This window comes from Schistocerca americana, chromosome 2 (genome assembly GCF_021461395.2).
Source record: "Schistocerca americana isolate TAMUIC-IGC-003095 chromosome 2, iqSchAmer2.1, whole genome shotgun sequence".
Classification (NCBI taxonomy): Eukaryota; Metazoa; Arthropoda; class Insecta; order Orthoptera; family Acrididae; genus Schistocerca; species Schistocerca americana.
The window spans coordinates 356,603,123-356,624,914 of NC_060120.1; the positions used below are offsets into that span (position 1 = coordinate 356,603,123).

General features: G+C 41.9%; 1 protein-coding gene across 1 annotated transcript in view; it reads right to left on the bottom strand.

Annotated features, from left to right (window-relative positions):
* Window positions 1–21,792, bottom strand: part of LOC124594011 (guanylate cyclase 32E-like) — a 491,656-nt gene that overhangs the window by 377,924 nt on the left and 91,940 nt on the right. Inside the window, exons 7-8 of the mRNA XM_047132363.1 lie at window positions 19,531–19,683; window positions 17,830–17,985 (exon numbers count right to left, since the gene is read on the bottom strand). Of these exons, the coding sequence (XP_046988319.1) occupies window positions 17,830–17,985; window positions 19,531–19,683 (309 nt within the window). The remainder of the gene's footprint in view (window positions 1–17,829; window positions 17,986–19,530; window positions 19,684–21,792) is intronic.

The following is a 21,792-nucleotide window of genomic DNA, read 5'->3' on the forward strand; positions in this document are numbered from 1 at the left end:
ACCATTGTCTGAAACTGCAGCACTTGCTGGAAAGACGTGGATTGCCGACATGTATGACAAATGTTCACTGACACCCAACCGCCCATCCACCCCCCCTCCCCATTGAATATTAACCGGGGGCCTAGAAACGACGGAGAGGTTCCGTCCCCACCGCAGCTGCAGCTGTCCACAACGCCACGACGACTACCGCAGTCCACATCACCCCTCCGCCGACCGACACCGAACCACTTTTTCAGGGTTGTTGTGTGTAACGACTGTGCTGGTAAACTTCTACGTTATTTGATTTTCAAACAGCTGAGCAAAAGTGAACGTACTCAGCCATTTCTCTCTTTGCTTATTCTGACCATCAATAAACTGACACACAATATTTTTTTTTTTAGCGCAACGCAATCTGAGTTTCAATAATCCCTACAAAAGAATGGCCCTGACTAAAAATAGCCTATACCTTTCATGAATCACTTGCCCCACAAAAATCTTCGTTACTACTGCAATACAGTGAGCACCAATACTCCCAGCTAAATAAATGATTCTAACTACTGAAGGCACTAACTGCTGATAGGCATAATTAGCAAATGAAAGATTTTGATAGAGAACAAACAATGTGTTTACCTTAATTCATAAAATCCATCTTTACAAATTTCCTTTTGCTGGCGGACACACGTCCAGATCGTCCGCTTATAGCAACCTCTCAAAACTCTGGCATCTCTCTCTCCACATCCACCACTGATGGCGGCTCACCTCCAACTGCCCAACGCTACGTGCTGTTCACATCCAACTGCCCAACACTACACAAGCGAATATTCCAACAATGCCAACCAGCCACAAACTGCACACAGCACAGTCAGTGATTTTCATACAGAGCGCTACGTGGCGTTACCAACATAAAAACCTAAACAGCCTATAGTCTGGGAGACGAGTCTTTGGTATTGACAGCTCGGTAGCGTCTTTCCGTTGCCTAGCGAGCGCAGGCAGGCAGCCAATGACGGCCTGACTTTGAGCGGGTAGCAAGGGCCACGTTGCCGCTCTGAAACCCAGTCGCGCGCGCTTATGAAACTTACCAGTGTCTCGCGTGCAGGCGGTGCGGTCGTTCGTCGTTTGTCTGAAGTTGAATTCGCAGTTTATTTCGTTTTTGTTGTTTTTAGTGTTTCTTTGTTTATGTTTCGTTGTCAACAATGTCTAGTGCGGCGGGTAGTACCAGCCCAACACAAGAAGTGAAACGGAGGAAGAAAAGTGTGCTACACACCCAGGTCCGTGAATTCGTGTGCTCTGTGAGGGATTACTTTGAGAAAGAAAAGGACAAAGGTGGGCCCTTAATTCCTGTTGTTCAGGTTGTGAAGAGAACTGCAGCAGCATTGAAAATAAGTAAGAACACTGTTGTAAAGATAGGGAAAGAACAGTATAGTGTAGATTGTGACGAGAGTGGCACAACAAAGCTGCACACACCAGGAAAGAAGCGACCGAGAAATAAGCAGGTGACAGCTTTGGACGATTTTCAGAAAGACGCTATTCGTCGTCATATATACAGCTATTATAAGAGAAGGGAACATCCCACTCTATCTAAATTACTGGTGTCGCTTCAGAAAGACGATCTTTTTAAAGGGAGCAAATTTTCATTGCGTACAGTATTGAAAGACATAGGCTTCAACTATTCACTGTTTAACGGACGCAAAATATTAATGGAAAGGACAGATGTAGTTGCATGGCGGTGCAGATTTCTGCGCAGGATCATGGGTGTGGAATTCGAAAGTATAGTGTGGTTAGATGAAACTTGGGCCAATGCCAGCCATTCTTTACGTAGAGGCTGGAATGATGGAACGCCCGAGGGGACAATGGCAGTGCCTGTTGGCAAAGGAGGTCGTATTATTGTCTTACATGCAGGAACATCGAAAGGTTTTGTGCCAAACTGCTTGAAAATGTTTCGGTCAAAAAAGACGGGAGATTACCATGAAGAAATGAACAGTGTAGTATTTCAAGAATGGTTCGAGACATCGCTTATGACGAATCTGACAAGTCCATCAGTGATTGTTATGGACGATGCGCCTTATCATTACGTTGTTCACGATAAGGCACCAACCTTGGCAACAAAAAAAGACGATATCATTCAGTGGTTGAAACGGCGAAAAGTAGATTTCAGAGAAGATTTAAGGAAGGTGGAACTGCTCGAAATTGTGGCACAAAAGAAACCCCAATTTCCAACATATGTAATTGACGAGATTGCTAAAAGGCACGGGCATGAAATCGTTCGGCTTCCTCCATACCACTGTCACTTCAATGCAATTGAAGGAGTGTGGGCGCAGATAAAAAATTACATTGCTGCAAACAATAAAAAATTCACGATCTCTGAAGTGGAAACTCTCCTTCCAGCAGCTATCAATAAAGTGACAAGCGAGACGTGGGCTAAAATTGTAAACAGCACTGCAAGTGCCATCAGAGGCGGCCAAAACCGAAGGGGTTGTGGAAGAATGCATCTAAAATTTAATTATACATCTGGGAGAGAGCAGTGATAGTTCGAGTAGTGCTGAGGAAGACAATGTTAAATCAGATTCTGACAGTGATGTGAGTGGTGTTTTTCCATTACAGTAACTACAACGTATTCAGGAATGTAAGGAGGGAGTTTGCTATCGATCTACAACCAGATCATCATATTGTGAGTACTTTCTTCAGATTATAACTCTTAATACACTGACCAATTATTCTGTAGCTTGTAGTAGAACAAATTAATAATGCTAATACTTAACAATGGAAACCAAAACTGCTAATGTTCAACAACTTGCGAAAATAGTTTTCATTTCAGTTGTGAAGTTTAACAAATAACTTTATTATGTTTCAGCATCTTAAATACTTGTACTAAATAGCTCTTATCAGTTTTCGAGTTAATATATTTCAAGCATCAACTTTAAATAAATTCACGCGTACCAATACGACTTGTATTTTGTCTCGCTTTTATTTCTGATGCTAGAGAATGCGTGTAGCAGACAGGGCGCCGCGTGCTGTGAGCCACGTTCGGCAACAGCGCCGTCTGCGCGCCGGAACTGTCAGTACCAATCACTCGTCTCACGGACTATACTTACAGTTTGATATTTTAACTATCAACATCAATATCACGCTTATAAAGGCCCTGGCGCTGCGGCGGGGAGTGCCACGTGAGGTGCTGAGTGATGGGGCGAGTGTGTGAGCGTTTACACAATATGAGCGTATCCATAGCAGGTGTGCCTGTCACTCTCACTTCCTGGACATTTCACCTTATTACAGTGTCCTTGGACTGTTTACCGGTTGCCACGTAGCGGCCAGCGCGAGTGTTACGGTGGCTGAATGGAAACAACATCGAAATCAGTCACCCTCATTGCGGGATCCGAGGGCGGCCACCGAAATAAAGCATTCCGACAGTCTGGGTTCTCATCACAATCAAGGGAACAGAAAAGTGTGTTTCCATACAAGTAGCTTATTTGCCAGAAATGTCAATGTCTAGCCATATTATTTGTACTCTACAATCACATTTGCAACGCAGTAACATCTGAAAATCTATATCAACTGTTACACCACAAAGGTTTCCATTCACATCGTCAATGAAATGTAAAATTAAATGCGCCGGCTCTTAATTAGAAAGGCAGGCACACTTGATATTCATCGATTACAGCACCACCTGCCACGGATGGAAAACAGCGGTTTGAGTAAACTGCACATATGTTTTGGCGTAGAAACCGAATGTGCAATAAAATGGGGGTTCCCATTTGAAAATACGAAGCTGACCCCACTCGTACAGGAGCAGTGTAACACAGACAGATGTCCCCTTTACTAACATTAAGGGGAGGTTTACCATCGTTTGGTTCAAAAAATCGAGGAAACACGCAAAATTCAAATGAAAGTTTGAACGCGTGTGTTTGGAAGTTAGCCCCCAAGCATTTGCATTCTGGTGCGAAGACTGTGGAGATTGCGACTTTCCTGGCAGTGATCAGCTTCAGCGAAGGGTATTCAGCAATTCTGAAGACGATGACAACGATGGACTTCACCATGGAACTCTATTCGAAGCAGTTCGCCAAGCATTCGGACGACCACCGGCTGTACAAGCGGCTCTGGAGCAGCGCAGGATGGCCCAGATCGAGCAGAACGCCCTCTATGAGGTAGAGGAAGGACTAGTTTACGGACCCGGAACAGCAGATTGAACTTGAGCTGCTTAATTTGCATTTATATGTAGTCAAAACTTTAAACGCGTTTTTCTCGAAATGTCTTTTTTTATCGCGCGGTATGGTAACTTCAAATCTACTGAACCGATTGACATGATTCATTGTTTCCGACGAAGCTAACTAAATTGTCTAGGAGTTGTATCACTTTTATTCCGATCCATCAACTACAAATATTTTTACTTGCCCGACGACGTCGAAAATTGGATGAAAAAAAAACCCTATTTTTCTCAAATGGCCACCATTTTGTTTCCTAAGGTCCAAATAACTTAAGCGAGGTACAACTCCTAAAGAATTTTATATACTTCGCTAACAACTCAATTTTGATTTCAGACGGGCCGGCTGACCTGTGACATACCGCGCGTGGAGGTCTACATCGAAATTTTATTTCGTTCTGAGGGAACTTCCGCCTTTGCTCTTCGACATTTCCTGTCGAAAAAATTCCAGTTTGTAGAGGAAATATCAATAAACATTTTGACCAAATTTGACATTGATATCTATAACACATCCCGAGAAAAAAATTCTCAAAGAACATGCTTTTTTCGGGCTAAGGATAGTAAACCTCCCCTTAACTTTGCACTTACAACACTCTTTACGTACGATGCGTCGCTTTCGGTATACTTGGTTTTCTCTAGTTAAAACAGACCGCTTTAGGATCAAAAATATTAATACGAGATTTGTGAACGGAAAGCCTTAACCCCCCTCCCGCTACACTCTAACCCCGATATTCGGGTAACCGAGATGTATTCTATCCCAGCGTGCCAATAATGTTACCCACGTCAGCTTTTTTTTTATTTATTAAAAAAGAACATGACTCTACAACGTTGCGCTACAATCCTTGAATGTGCTGTGTGGAGACATTGGGCTGCAGACAGCTCTTCTGTAGAACGATTAGAGGTGTTTTTATTATTCTGTGCTATGTCACAGACAACTGGATATGAGAATTCCTCATAGCTATTCTACCAGGTATTATACACCGATAAGCCACAACATTACGACGTTGGATGCCGCCTGGTGGCGTTGCGAACACTTGACGCAGTAACAAAAGTATGTAAGAGGAGCAGACATGGACGGGGGATCACCCTACCGAAGATATGGGTGCAAATGACGAAATCCATTGAGAAAGGCGACCTTGACAAGGGGCAGATTATTATTGCGCAGAGCCTGAGAACGAATATCTCGAAAACGGCGAAGATGGTTGAATGTTCACGTGCTACTATTGTATCTACGGAAAGAAGTAGAAAGGCAGTGAAACTACCATAGGCGCTTAGTGGTTGGGCGACCACAACTCTTCACAGAACCTGGGTTTCGGAGGCTTGTCTGTAAAGTAGGGTAGATGGTGATTTGTGGCATCTCCGCCGAAAGAGCACAGTGCTCGTCACGCACAAGTGTTTCGGAGCACGCTGTTCATCGCACATTGTTGAACATGGAGCTCCGCAGCAGACTATCCTTATGTGTTATGTTGATCCAGCGACATCGTCAATTACGATTGCAGGGGGCACAGGACCATCGTGATTCGATCGTCGATCAATGGAAACGTGTCGGTTCTTCGCCTGAGTCACACTTTTGCTACGCTAGATCGGTGGTCGTCTCCTAGGTAAACAGCGGGTCGAAACGTGCAGCGCGCAACGGACGCAGGCTGGTGTGAACATTATTATGCTGTGGGAGATATTCTCCTGCGCTTGCATGAGGCTGTGGTAACAATCGGAGACATGCTGACAGCTGCGAACCACCTGCATGCCTTCATGCTTGATGTCTTCCCCGACGGCGATGTCACCTTTCAGCAGTATAGCTTTCCGTGTCCCGGAGCCAGAACCGTGCTACAGTGGTTTGAGGACAATTATTGTGAACTAACGTTGATGCACCGATGACCAAATTCGCCTGATGTAAATCCTATGGAACCCATCTGGGTTGCTATCTGGCGCCATCACCGCGTACGCAACTCAGCGGCCCATTATATACGCGAATTACAAGACGTGTGCGTAGACATCTAAAGCCACATACCACCACAAAGCTACTAGGAAACTGTCGGATCTCTGATACGCAGAATCAGTGTTGTATTTCGTTCCAAAGGGAGGCAGACAAGCTATTAAGCACGTGGTAGTAATGTTTCGGCTCATCAGTGTATGGTTCGTGTGGAAAGAATGGACGTCGATAAAAACATCGTATTTTCTTCACACCGGCCACATGTTCGAACTTCTGTAACGTGTCATATCGTTGAACCGTGTCAGAGACGCCGCTGCGGCCCTTATTTAGCATTTATATGGGGTTTTTATTAATGAGTATCGGGGTTTTAACGCTTTATAATATTTATTAAATTACAGTTATAAGTGATATGTCCAATGAAAGAGCAACTCAAAAAGTTTTCCCAAGAACCTTATAAATGTTCAATGTGAGCACTGGCATAGCGAAGTACGCGACTGGTTAAACTTCACTGTACCCAAGCTCTGGATAGGTCGCAAGGGGCCCAATGGCAGGGCTTGCTTTGCATGGCCTCCACGTTCACTCGACCTAACGCCATACGATTTTTTCCTTTGGGGCTTCATCAAGAATCGTGTGTACGTGCCTCCGCTACCAGCAGACCTCCCTCAATTAAGAAACCGGACTGAAGCAGCTGTTGCTACAATCACTGAAGACACACTTATCAACGTTTGGGAAGAACTCGGCTATAGACTTGATGTGTGCCGTGTGACAAATGGTGCTCACATTGAACATTTATAAGGTTCTTGGTGAAACTGCGAGTTGCTCTTTCATTTGACATGTCATTTATAACTGTAAGTTTAATATAATAAATATTACAAAGCGTTAAAACCCCGATATTCATTTATAAACACCCTGCAGCATGGAAGTAAAATTAAGAGGAGTTGTCTTATCGTCAAAAACTTGAAGCTAACGTTCGACATCTCCATTGCCCCAAACCTTTCCTTCAGAGGTTTTGACTGCTTCGAGTGGTGAAAGTTGTCTGATCAAACATGGCAGCTTGCGTCGTTTATAATTTATGAGGGCAAATGCGTCGTATTGCTTGATCAAATACGCATTGATGACCATACAATGTTTGAAAATGCGTTCCTGATACTACAGCACTGTAATATTTACTATTTAGAACAATTATCGCGTGCACAACAGAAATTACGAACAAAAAGCAAGCAATCATTCTACACGTAGATTATAGTCTGATTATATTTTGGGGGCATCTAACATGGCGGCGTCGGCTTCAAAGCAATGAACAGCTTAAGTTTGTTGTGCCATCTCCCCTGATTTTGTACCTCCACGCTTACAGCCTTGTTTCGTTGTCTTTAGTCGTGCACTGTGCTAGGGAGGACTCTTGGGAAGTTCCGGACTTCTACCCATTACTAGCACCTCTCTGGCGCAAGCCTGTGCCCATCAAGCCAGAGAACGCAACCTTGCGACTATCGAATGCCACAGACAATTAGGAACCGGAGACTTAACTGATTGCTAGTTGCATTGCTACTTGGATGTGCATGTGCAACAGCGATGGCGAATCCGAATGCTTGCTTTAGCAGAAGCAAGTGCGGCAGCCTGCAACAGACAGTGGTTCTGATTGTCGTCCAGCATTAGTTCCCTTTTCTAAAGTGTTTTAAAGAAGATACCACTGGTATTTATGTTGAAACTGAGCGACAGATGTTAGTTCTACGTATGATTTGTTTTGAGAGAAGAACGTCGTGCAATAACATTCTTTGAACATTGTGTAGAGGAAAGATTTTAATTAAGCTTTTTTTCTGAATGCTTTCTTTAGTGGTATAGAAGTTAAAAATACGGTAGATATTGAGACTGTAGTGTCACACTTTTATTTTACGCCTTCAACGTAGCAAGGTTATATCGATACTTAATATTAAATAGACACTATCACATACGATGATGTAGGCCAAAGATTTATTGTACTCTCCGCTTGTTCTTTCCTCTTCCTTTTTTCGAAGACGAAGACGACACCAGAGAAGACAAGTTCATTGCCAGTTTATTAGCACTGGGCTTCGGACGGACAGGTGCTCCTTTGTAACTAGCTCCGCCGCTTACTGACAACCGTCATTACAAAAAAATGGTTCAAATGGCTCTGAGCACTATGGGACTTAACTTCTGAGGTCAACAGTCCCCGAGAACTTAGAACTACTTAAACCTAACTAACCTAAGGACATCACAAACATCCATGTCCGAGGCAGGATTCAAACCTGCGACCGTAGCGGCCGCGCGGTTCCAGACTGCAGCGCCTAGAACCGCTCGGCTACTCCGGCCGGCTCCGTCATTACACACGGCGTAATTAGCACGTAACTAACCTATAATATACATAAAAAGATGTATAAGAGTACATACTCGAAACGTTATGAATGTTCAACATAAATTAAATCGCCAGAAAATAGGTCAATTAAACATACGTGGGGCGTTCAACAAGTAATGCAACATTCTTATTCCCCTTCAATTTCGGTTAAAAAATGCGGAAGTTGTTGTGGAACATCGTGGAATATTTGCGCTTCAGTTTCTTTGGTTTCATGAAGTTCGGGTGGTTGGTGGCGCTATACGTTGCCTTGAAAATGGTGTCTGTAACGCAGGTGCGTTCCAAGCATGTAGTACAATTACCTATAGAGTGAGCATTCGGATGGGCAGAAGGAGACTTCTGTTTTCAACATTTCCTGCAGCTCAAGTAACGTGATTTTCGAACGGTTTATGTTAGCTCGTACAGCGCTTAGCGTGTTCTGAACGTTATTACTTCATTGCTACAGATGATCACCTTCAGAGGTGTCGTGAAACTTAGTATACGCGTTTTACAGACATCTTAACAATTTCACACCAAGAACTGAAGCATGTGAGATGTGAAGAGCAATGGTATCGTGCGTTTTCGCCACAGTACCATACCTCAGATTCCACTTTATTTGTGGTTTTTCGGCAACAATATTTACTTGCGCTTTCGATCGCACTTATTCAAATTATCGAATCTTTGTTCTCATTAATTTCGTTACAGTGACTCTGTATAGGAAACTGTCTCATGAAAGAATGCTTAGATACACACAAGGGTTTGAGGACCTACATAAACTGGATGAAATTAATCAGACTGTCATATATAAATTTTATATGTATATGAACATAGCAGCAACATGTATACTCTGACGGGCAGTTTACTCAAACACACTTGCGAATTTATCTGGCACATGTGTAAAAGGAGCTGTGTGAAATAAACGAAACTTCGCAGGCGTGTTTCCACTTCTGAAAGATGATGTCCATTCAAATTTCGCGTCACTCGTGACTCAAGTAGCGCCTCTATGAGCGTGCAAGGCAGATTTGCTTTAAATAGACAAATTTGAGCGAGGTCGTGTAATACGGAAGGAATGTAGCCACGAAACATGATTGCTGGCAACGGTGCTCATGAGAATGTACGGTCGCAAGAAGACTGGGCTCCGGACGGCCACGTGGCACAACCGAGAGTGTAGATCATTGTGTACGGCGTATGGCTCTAGCGCATCCTACTGCGTCTGCAGCAGTAATTTGAGCAGCAGTTGGCACCACAGTGACACAACGAATTCTCACAAATCGGTCATTTCGAGGGTAGCTTCGAGCCAGACGCCGTGTGGCATACATTCCACTGACCCAAAACCATTGCTACATGCGACTTGAGTGGTGTCAATCGAGAGCTCATTGGTGTGCAGGGTGCAGATGTATTGTGTTTTCTGATGAAAGCTGATCCGGTGAAGACCGTTAGAAGGATGTCAGTTGAGGGGCTGCGACCAACCTGTCTGAATGCTAGACACACTGGACCTACACTTGGAGCTCTGGCCTGGGATGCGATATCATATGACAGCAGGAGCACTCTCGTCGTTATCCCACGTAACCTGACTGCAAATCTGTACGTCAGTCTGATGATTCGACCTGTTGTGCTGCCATTCATGAAGAATATTCCAGGGGGTGTTTTCCAATAGGATAACGCTCGCCCACTGCTGTCACCCAGTATCCGTCAAGGAGTGCGACATTTTGTCTCGGCCTGCTCGATCATCAGAGCTGTATCCAATCGAGCACATATGGGATATCATCAAACAACAACTCCGTCATCTACAAACAGCATTAACTGTCCCTGTATTGGCAGACCAAGTGCAACATACATGTAAATCCAACTGACAAACCGACACCCGGCACGTGTACAACACAATGCATCCACGTTTGCATGCTTCCGTTCAACATTCTGGGGTTACACCGGTTATTAATGTACTATCATTTCACATCTGCAATGGCTTATCTCGCGCTTACATGAACCTGTGATCTTGCACTGTTAATCACTTAAATATGTTACCTAGACAAATGTATTCCCAAAATTTCTTTACTCTACATTAATTATTTTTTGATGTTGCGGTTTTTCCCCGTTAGTGAATAAAGTGCCTCATGTCGATATGCAATTATACATTTGTTGTACACAGTAACTGTCACTCTTTTCACAAACACCTCTTTACATCCATAACAATGACAATACTGCACTATAGCTGCTACTAAAGCTCAAAGTGCAGAATCATATATAAAACTAGGCGAATACGTGTAATATTTAAGTTTCGCTGTTACCGCTAACTGTAAACAAGCAGGGTCGTCCTACAATCACGTGACAAACCCGGTTTAGTGTTGAGAACATGCGCAGTAAACTATTCTCACTCCACAGATATACATACTCTATGGTACCAAGCCGAGAGTTTCTTTTGCTGGAACACCAGAACATCACAGATATTCATAACCGTTTGCAGCTCGTCTACGGAGACCTAGCAGTGAACAAAACCACAAAGAGTCGTTGGGCGAGGCGTCTGACATCATCGCAACAACGTCGCGCAAACCTGCCCGATCTACCGTGTGCCGGTCGGGCGCACCCAGCTGTGACTCACCAATGTTCGAACGTGTGGACATTACCTTTCGAGATGACCGATCTCGTTGCACAACTGGACTCACAAAAGTCTGTGCACCCGAGAGAAGCCCATTGGACGGTTCTTCCTCGTCCACCGTACAGCCCGGATCTCGCACCTGCCGAGTTCCATACGATTAGTTTGATTAAGGATGTATTCAGAGAAAAGTAGTACTTGGAGACGAGGAGGCTATTGGTGCAGCAAGACGTCGGCTCCGACGTCGACCAGCGGAATGGTACCGTGCGGGTGCGGGCACACAGCCAACCCCCCCCCCCCCCAATACGGTACCATTGGACCGTCGCATTGAATTGGAGATTATGTCGAAAAATAGGGTTTTGTAGCAGCCAAAAGAGTGGAGAATAATATGGTGTGTAGGAATCTTGATAAAGCCAAACTGCTTACAGAAAAAAAATGTGTTACATTACTTACTGAACGCCGCCCGTATACTTCGTTTCTTTTGACCTCTATTAATCTCAAAGGCTCTTTATGTTACCAGCATCCCATCTACAGAAGACCGACGTAAAAATTAAATATTTTTAATATTCATTGTCCCATAAAGTAGGCGATAAGGTTATTAATCATCAAGAACAACTTTTGCATGGGGCTAAATCCAAAGACATTCAACTGAAGGAAATAAATATTCAATAAAACTAGTAAATAAAAGAAAAGGAGGGAAAAAGGATACTGTAAGATACAGAGAACTTACTGAAATTAGAGTTGAATTATTTTTTCAGCTGTACAAGTATAGAGGAAGTAACAGGTTTTGACTTTGTGGTAGGATCATCACAAATTTCGTGGGATAATTTAAGGAATCCTTAAATATTTAAAAGATTAGGGTCAGAGTGAATATCAGTTCGTGGCTGGGAACACATTTGCCCCACTCCTAGCTCGCTGGGATTTGACTGGAAATAATCGAATCTGTATGAAGCCCAGCTCCGATGACTTGAGTCGGGGAAAAAATGCAGTGGTGCAGTTTCTTAACCTCTAATTCTCTTCACTCAGTTTGAAGTTTAAATTTTTCACTAGTTGCAATTGGATCATATTTTACTTCTTTTAGCATGCTGGATAAAGTGGCATATCCTGAGCATTATTACCTGGAAAATATCTGGTTCCGATTTCGGGTTTGGCCTTCAAAGTCAGGTACAGGAATTGACAAACTTGACCGTTGGCGATGGCTGAAACATTTAACTTCCAACAATGTGACAAAGCACTATGGAAATGTGACAGATCTCGACTTATATTGATACTCGTACAAGGGACCCAGACTCACAAGGGCAAGTAATGCAAGCGAAAGTGTTAGTAATGAGAAGCGGCGGTAACGATAATTGCGCTTGGTAATAAATTTACAATTGCAGAATTATCCTCTTGTAATATGAGACGTAGATAATTCTTTCAAAGATGGAATTATCGAAGTAAACAATCGACATTACATACTTCAAGACATGTATTCAGTGATTCATTACCTGCATTATTCAAAACGGTTACCTGATTCTGTCAGTAGAAAACGCGGCTTTCTGTATTATGTAAAGAACGTATCCTCAAATATTTCACTTGAGCTCATCGAGTCAGATTTCACCAAACACAAGAATCCATGCAGAACACCTCACACAAACAACGTTGTTGCCGACAGATTTGTCGAGCGAGTAGACAGTAACTCTACTCACACAATCAAATCCTGGAGAAAACATGCTATCTATTGCGTGGTGGAAGTAACATAATGTTTGTTCACAAGCGTCCAGCTGATTGCTGGTCCTCATTTATGGCCTCTATTCTGTTGATGAAAACGGATTTACTAAAGTCCGACCACTATACCTTCTATTTGTAGACACGACACTTTCGAACGTAAGGTTTATCGTAATAAATCATCTTTATCGACAACTAACTCTTAGAGTCATTCACAATATGTCATTAGTTTTCCCACGTCGCTTAGTTTCATTGCCCACTCCACGATGTAGTGATAAGCAAGCATTCTCTTTAGGCTTGTTCCCTAAGCTCAGTGAAGTGGAGGTCTCTGCCACCAATCCGAAAGGCATCTAACTCCATTTTAAGGTTTTCATATTGTTTCTTTAATTGTGTGCGTCAACAGTGTGTGCTCAACAGTGTTCTACATTGAGATGACAATCGTCATGGGATACCTCCTAATATCCTGTCGTTAAGCGTGTAGCGCAGCAACTCTTCGTGGTGTGGGCTTAACAAGTCGTTGGAAGACACCTATAGAAATTCTGAGCCATGTTGCCTCTACTGCCCTTCATAATTGAGAAGGTGTTGCTGGTGGAGAATTTTCTGCTCGAACTGCTCTCTCGATTATGTTCCATAAATATTCGATAGGATTCATGTCGGGCCAAATCATTTGCTCGAACTGTCCGGGATGGTCTTCGAACCAATCGTGAACAATTGTGGTCCGGCGACATGGCGCACTTTCATCTACAAAAATTCCATCGTTGAATGACTGAATGGCTGGAAATGGTGTCCAAGTAGTTGAACATAACCATTTACAGTCAATGACTTGTTCAGTTGGACTAGAGGACACAAGTCTGTTCCATGTAAACACAGCCCGAACCATTATGGAGTCACCACCAGCTTGCACAGTGTCTTTTTGACAACTTGGGTCCAGGGTTTCGTGGAGTCTGGGCCATACTCTAACCCTAATATCAGCTCTTATCAACTGAAATCGAGACTCATCTGAGGTAGCCAGGGTTTTCCAGTCGTCTAGGGTCCAACCGATATGGTTACGAGCCCAGGAGAGGCGCTGCCGGCTATGTCGTGCGGTTAGCGCATTCGAGTCGATCGTCTGCTGCCATAGCCCACTAACGCCATTTTCCTGCCATAGCCCACTAACCCCAAATTTCGCCGCACTGTCCTAATAGATACGTTCGTCGTACGTGCCACATTGTTTTCTGCGGCTATCTCACGCACTGCTGCTTTTCTGTGAACACTGAGAACTGTAGGCAGACACCTCTGTTCTCAGTCGTTAAGTGAAGACTGTAGGCCACGGCGTTTTCTGCATGAGAGGTAATGCCTGAAATCTGGTAATCTCGGCACAGTCTTGAGACTGTGGATCTCGGAATATTGAATTCCCCAACGATTTTCGAATTGGAATGTCCCATGCTTCTAGCTCCAACTACCATTCCGCGTTCAAAGTCTGTTAATTCCCGTCGTGTGGCGATAATCACTACGGAAACATTTTCACATGATTCACCTGAGGTAAAATTACCGTCACCTGTATATTCGCATATCGCTACCCCATTGCTTTTGTCACCATAGTGTATGTCTCTCTCGCCACCTCGCGATGGAAATTTCTTGGTTTTCTTCGCGCGCTTAGTAACAAGCGCCGACCGAAGTGGCCGAGCGGTTCTAGGCGCTACAGTCTGGAACCGCGATACCGCTACGGTCGCAGGTTCGAACCCTGCCTCGGGCATGGATGTGTGTGATGTCCTTAGGTTAGTTACGTTTAAGTAGTTCTAAGTTCTAGGGGACTGATGACCTCAGAAGTTGAGTCCCATAGTGCTCAGAGCCATTTGAACCATTTGAACACTTTTGGTGCCACAGCATGATACATTTGTACAGCTGCAAATAAAACTCGCGTTACTTATTTTTCGTCTTAATGTACGCGATTGTATTCAGTTTAGTTTAAAATATCTATGCAGTAAGAAGAAGGTTGTGGACTGGTTGTTGATTTATAATTGGCTTCCGCCTTTTGTGAGCACAATGAAGAATTCATCTGGCGAATGGGCACATATTTCCCTTTTAGAAGAATGGTGAGGCAATACTTTTCTAAATGTTGAATTGAAAATGTTTTCTTGTTAAAGCATTTCCAATTTTAATTGGATTCAACACTATGTAAATACTATCGTGGAACAATCTGCGAAAACATCAAAGCGGTGTGGAATCAGTTTTTTTTATTATAATAATAATTGATCTCATGTACTTTTATTTAAACTGTTTATTCCTGATTCCGATCTGGGTTTCCCAACTTGAAATTGTGGACATCTTGACTGTGTAGCCACAAATAAACCAGAGTAAATTTTAACACGCAGTTGAAACTTTTTTGATAATTTTTGATTATTTAAAAACATAAATTTGTAGCTTGGAGGATAGATTGTACTTACTTCAGAAAACTGACTTGGCTGAACAAATGCAACACCGTTTCTGAGGTAAGTTCGTTGATAAGAGCAGGGACCTTAGACACCCTAACCTTATTATTAATACTTCCAGCAACGCTTCCATTCTCTTTTTTAATTAAATTTATAGGTTTTTGCGGAAAACAATACACCCATTACAATTAAATTTTAAAAACGCACATACTTTGTATATATATAGAATTAAAAATTCATTACTTGATTTGTCAGAACTCAATATCTGCTTCGTATAGGGAACGAGACAGTAAACTGTTAATATTAATGTTGTTCTCATCTTATTTATCTACAAAAATCAAGAATAATTACTTTGATCGAAACGATGTTCATGTTACACCGAGTCTTTTTGGATATTTGACCATATTATGTGCGGGTGGACTATAATGTTGACATCTGTACTTAACCTTGTAGTACAAGCTCTTTAGATTTCCTACACATTTTATTTGATATTTTAACTTTATTTATAAAGTCGAAATACGTTGTTGTTGTACGGTACAAGAGCACACATCGTTTCCGAAATATATACTAATTAATCCGATTACACGGATGGCGTCCATTTCTGGTACTGTTGTCTCTTTCAACTTTCTTTTTATTACAGTTTCATATGTTATTAAGATTTCAACATATGTCTGTTGACTAATTTTGGCACTTCTTTACGTCGCTGTTTTATGTCGAAAAGGAGTTAAGAACATTTTCTTCTACTAAGAGTTTCAGTGCTCCGAGATTTTTGCTACGGTACATATTTCTTCTACACAACGCACTTAATTTTTGTACATGTAAATTCTGCAAAAATGTAACAGTGTTTACTCTTCTATTGGAGTTCTTTGTTAATCTGCGAACAATACGTACTAAAGTGTGCGTCCTTTATGACGGCGGCCGAGTTTAGGTTCGTTCTGCGCATCTGACGTCACAAAACAGTCAGCCAATGAACAGAGAACGACGTTGCCAGAGCTCAAGTGCAGTGCAGAGCACAGACAAGTGTCTTCAGTTTTAGAAACGTTCAGTCATAAATAAAGTAATTGAACAAAAGCAATGTCTTGATAGCAGACTTTCTTTTATAGAAAGTTTGGAAAAAGCTTTCTTTATACCAATTGCTTCATATTCTATTAATTAATTAAACTAAACAAGCAATAAGCCTCCTAATTCAGGCGATAGTCTTCAGTTTTAGAAATGTTCAGTCATAAATAAAGTAATTGAACAAAAGCAATGTCTTGATAGCAGACTTTCTTTTATAGAAAGTTTGGGAAAAGCTTTCTTTATACCAATTGCTTCATATTCTATTAATTAATTAAACCAAACAAGCAATAAGCCTCCTAATTCAGGCGATAGCAAGGAAAGGTGTTTGTATCATTCTCACTAACCGCTTTTTCGCAATAAAGAACAGCGGTAATTGTTTATTTCCTATTGTACTTCGACGAAACGTGAGTAATTCATAATCATACCAACAGTGTTTGTCGGTATTTTGCATGATATTTTAAAGTCCTCCGGGAGATATATTGAATGACGAGTTGGATTAGCGTAATGGTTAAAGTGTATGGCTGCTAAGCGAAAGGTTTCAATCCTTGATCGGTGCTTATTATTTTCGTTATTTAAAAACAATATCGAAGTGTCTTACTTCATGAATTTTATTCGTTTGAATGTAATTTTTTGAAATTTCTAGTGGCAACTAAAATCAACCCTACGAAAAGTATACACTATGGACTTTTACCTCTGCAAACTCTTCAAAATTTCGTGCAATGGTTAACTACATCTAATGCTGCACAATAACTGCGTTGAACACCGAAGCAAAATTAAGTCATTTATGGGGGAAGGTATCAGTCAAGAAGATGAGTAAAAATCAAATTTTTGGGCCAAATAGTTTTTGTGAAATCGAATGATAAAGTGTGTCAAAGCAGTCGAAACACCATGTGTCTGCACAGGCGGGCAGTGCAATGATGACAAAATCACGCACATTGCGGAATGCGGGGAGCACGCCTCTGTAGCAGCGAAAGGGTTAATGCGGTCGTGGTGGCTTTACTTCATAAACTGCGCGCTCCCCCTCTAAAGGTAAGTTTGCGAACTATACTATGGCACTGCTTCTCTTGGAGCGTGCAACTGGCAACGCAACAATGTCCCGCGTCTGGGCGGGCATGCGCGAACCGCCAAGATAAAAGAATTGAACTATAACTGCAGACAGTGTCAAATATATTTTGTCTTACCTGTATGTCTTAGACGGAGGAAATAAAATATTTCAGAGAAGGAGATTCATTACATTCCTGTGAATTTCGATATTAAAAATTTCGATAGACCAGTGCAATTATATTTTTAGTATATTTCTTTGAATGTTTTACGACAGACCTGCTGAAGTCAGTCCATAGTTTTGTATCCCAACGACGATGAGTCCATTGTGAATTGTGCGCAGGTGCGGTTTTATAATGATGCGAAAGGAAACCAGACGTGCTATTTTCAAAGGAAGTGTCCCGTATTTGCGTTAAGTGACTTAAGTGATCCAGGAAACCTAATTATGGATGTCTGTACTGGGATTTTAGCCCAACGCCTTCCGAGTGCTACAACGACCTTTCTTCGGATGCAGATATATTGACGTGAACAAGAAAAGATACAATAATTGAAAATCATCGGGCTCACCGGCAAGTCGGTAATGCTGTTACCGTTGTCATGAGCGTACTGGAAGAACCCAACTGGCTGCATACTGACGCTTAACGTGCCATTCATCAATTCATCCTCCATCAGAGCCATCACTGTGTAGTTGCCCTCGGCGTCTCCATTTACGTCTATGTATACCTGCAAACAATGTGGAGGCATTGGCCATGACATCATTTAGATAAATTTCAAATTTTGTAATGTCTAGATTAGAATTTCGTAGCAAATTAATTTGGTGCTTAAATGAATTGTTACATTAAAATTTTTCCATGTCAAATGTTAAACTTTGTCTTGATCAATGAAAATTTAACAATAAAATGATTGTGCAGTGACTAGTAAATAATCTGTTACTTTTTGTTCATGATGACTTTTACGAAATATGCCAGTGGATACGGTGGAGTGTCATTGTACAATGAATTTTGTTCTTGAAAGAATTAATGTTGAATCTTATTCGGAATGTTAACTGTTACTATTTATTCTAGATTTGTTAACGTTTGTCAAATCCACTGCATTATTTGTACCTGTATTTGCGCGTTCTTATACTGTATTCATGTTACCAGTTACAACATTGAGAGGTGTGATGAGTGATTTCTAGGTTTATCGTTTTTCACTGAAGTAGCTTCTACAGGGTGCTCTAAAACTTCCCTTATATATATATCCAGGACTTATAGAGGGCACCGTGGAGACAATATTTTGAATGGGAAACCACGTACAGAAACTTACTGTTTCCATGCTACTGCTCTTTGAAAACGTGTTTGCTAGGTAGGCACGCAACAGGGTAGTCATGGTGGGGGCTGCTTACGTCGGATCGGTTGATGACATTTGACGACTATCCTACCTCTCTGACCTCGTTCGAGCCCCATTCACGTGTCTCTGAGTGATAGAGCAACATGGAGGGGTTCACGTTTGCAGGATACACTGACCTGATCCTTCTGTACAGGGAAGCTTATTGCAAAGGAAGACTTGCTCGTCGCCTTTATCAAGATCGTTATCCACAACGTCCGGCTCCGTCGCGTACCCTTTTGGCAACGGCTTTGAGAAAGACGCACGTCAGCAGGCCTGACTGTGGTGCTCCAATGAGAGCAGTTTAACTGTAAACAACAGTGTTTGTGAAAATTAAATTTCCTTTTTATTTCTTCGGTTATTAATGAGTGGATTTGTAGGACAAGTGATCATGCCTAATAAATTGATTGTAAAAGTGATCGCATTACCAACATGTTTTCAAATGGTTATAGCACGAAAACGGTACGTTTCCGTACATGGGCTCCTATTCAAAACGTTATGTACTCAGGCACCTCTACAAGTCCTGCATGTTTGTAATGGGAATTTTAGAGCTTTAGAGCGACCCATATATAAGAGTATGAAACCGGATAACGTAACAGTTTTAAAAAATGTAAAAAACGATTATGATGACATAACAGTGATGAAATAATTTTTTTTTGTTTAGGGTAGACCTATCATTCAACACTGTAAAAGTAAATACAGTGAAAAACTATAAATTCAAGTGCGGTTGCTCAAGAACATTTATTTAAATTTAACGTCAACTCGTCCCGCTAAAGGGAGAGGGAAAGGAATTTGATGTTCCCTTGCCTGATTAGTTTTCAGCTCGTCAAAATTATTTCTTGAAATGGACTTAATGGTGCACTGCGTCAGGATTTAAATAGTTACATACTTTGATAAACTCACATCATGTCCTTTGACAGAGTGATATGATCTGTCCCGTATTCTTTCAATTACAGCTGTCCCGTTCGTTGGATTTTCACCGTCAGCAAAAACTTCCGTCAGTGCTCTTGCGTATATCATAACAGCATCATACAGATGCGCCGCTTCGATTGGTACCTGCGAATTAAAAATACTGACTACATTGCTTTAATTTCAACAGGGGGATGTAGATCTAATGTACACTGCCTGACAAAGAAAGTGAAGCACCCAGAAGGCATGATCGGATGTCAGTCTAACTTCGTGCACGTACACACTATAGGCGGGTATGTGAATGATTAGAGTCGCAGCTCTCTGTGACAGGTAGAAAGGCACCAGAGTGCATTGGTGTTGTTTGTGTGTAGCATTGTTATGAAGCCTGGTAGGCTATGTAAAGGACGTCAATAGTATCAGATGTCGAGTGATTACTGTGTAAGACACAGAGATGCCGGGTACTCCTGTGAGACAGCGTTATCAGCATCTGGCAGAATTTGAAAGCGGCCTTATTGTGGGTCTCCATATGGCCGGCTGGTCGAATCGTGCAATCTCCAGATTTGTGGGGTATTCAAATGTGACAGTGGCCCATTGTTGGACTGCACATGTGAAAGTGAAAACAGGCGTACTCGTCTTCAAGGTTCCAGTCGACCATGCTTGATCACCACACAGGAGGTTCGCCATATTGTGAACCAAGCAAATCGTAACCCCTACACTGTTGCGCTTGCCGTCCGAGAACGAGTAATGGACTTACTGCAACACTGTCTCATCGGAGAATGGTAGCAGGCAGCCTAGGCTATCACAGCACCATGTGTAGGTGGCTTTTAACACTACAATACAAACAGCTGCGTTTGGAGGTGACGTTACCGAGAAGCGTAGACTGCTGCTGAATGTCGCAGATTGTAATCATCTTGGGGTTGAAGCTCTTTCCTTCCGTGTTTTCCTCAACAATATGTATATTTTTGGACTGGGTCCGCCTTTAGAAAACACATTTTTTGTTTTTTAACCCAAACATGTTTCACTGCAGTTGCAGCATCTTCAGTGGGCTTTTATTTTCCATCTGTTAAAGATAAAGAGTGTTCTTTGATATTTGTATACATGTAGCTGTTAGTTTTTAAATCGTGATTACAGATATATGAAAAAACACATAAATTACGAATTCATACCTTTTTACCACATGGTGTGGTTTTTCTGATGTGTTGTGTTTCTACAGTGACCGTTTTTTGCACAGTTTGTAATCTGAAACCACTTATACCTTAAAGTAGACAAATTGTTTGAGCCAAAATTACGATTTGAAAACTTGTTATTTCTATGTCTGAAATTATTTAATTCTATGTGTGTGTCTATTGACATAATGTTTCACTTACATTTTCCTTTTAATCGTCTTCATCACTGTCAAACACTATATATTGAGTTGTCACTGTCACTGACACTTTAACTGTTTCACTGCTTCACCAGCTGCAAAAACAAACAAACAAACAACAAACACACACACGCACACACACACACACACACACACACACACACACACACACAGACAGACACACACACAGAATCCAAAAACAGGAAAACAAAAAAAGTCCCTAAACCTACTGTCACCCTGTCTCTCTCTCTCTCTCTCTCTCTCTCTCTCTCTCTCTCTCTCTCTCCCCCTTTTCACACGCACACACACACACACACACACACACACACACACACACACACACACACACACACAATCCAAAAACAGGAAAAACAAAAAAAGTCCCTAAACCTACTGTCACCCTCACTCTCTCTCTCTCTCTCTCTCCCTTTTCACAAACACACACACACACACACACACACACACACACACACACACACACACACACACACACACAAAGAGAAAAAAAAATCACAAACACCTCTGAAAGATTCAGAACAACCACCATGAACACCACCTTCAACTGTTCCACTGTCAGCCATCTTGTTTTTACACCTTCAATTGTTGCACTGCCCGCCATGTTTGTTTTTGCAGCTGGTGAAGCAGTGAAACAGTTAAAGTGTCAGTGACAGTGACAACTCAATATATAGTGTTTGACAGTGATGAAGACGATTAAAAGGAAAATGTAAGTGAAACATTATGTAAATAGACACACACATAGAATTAAATAATTTCAGACTTAGAAATAACAAGTTTTCAGATCGTAATTTAGGCTCAAACAATTTGTCTACTTTAAGGTATAAGTGGTTGCAGATGACAAACTGTGCAAAAAAACGGTCACTGTAGAAACACAA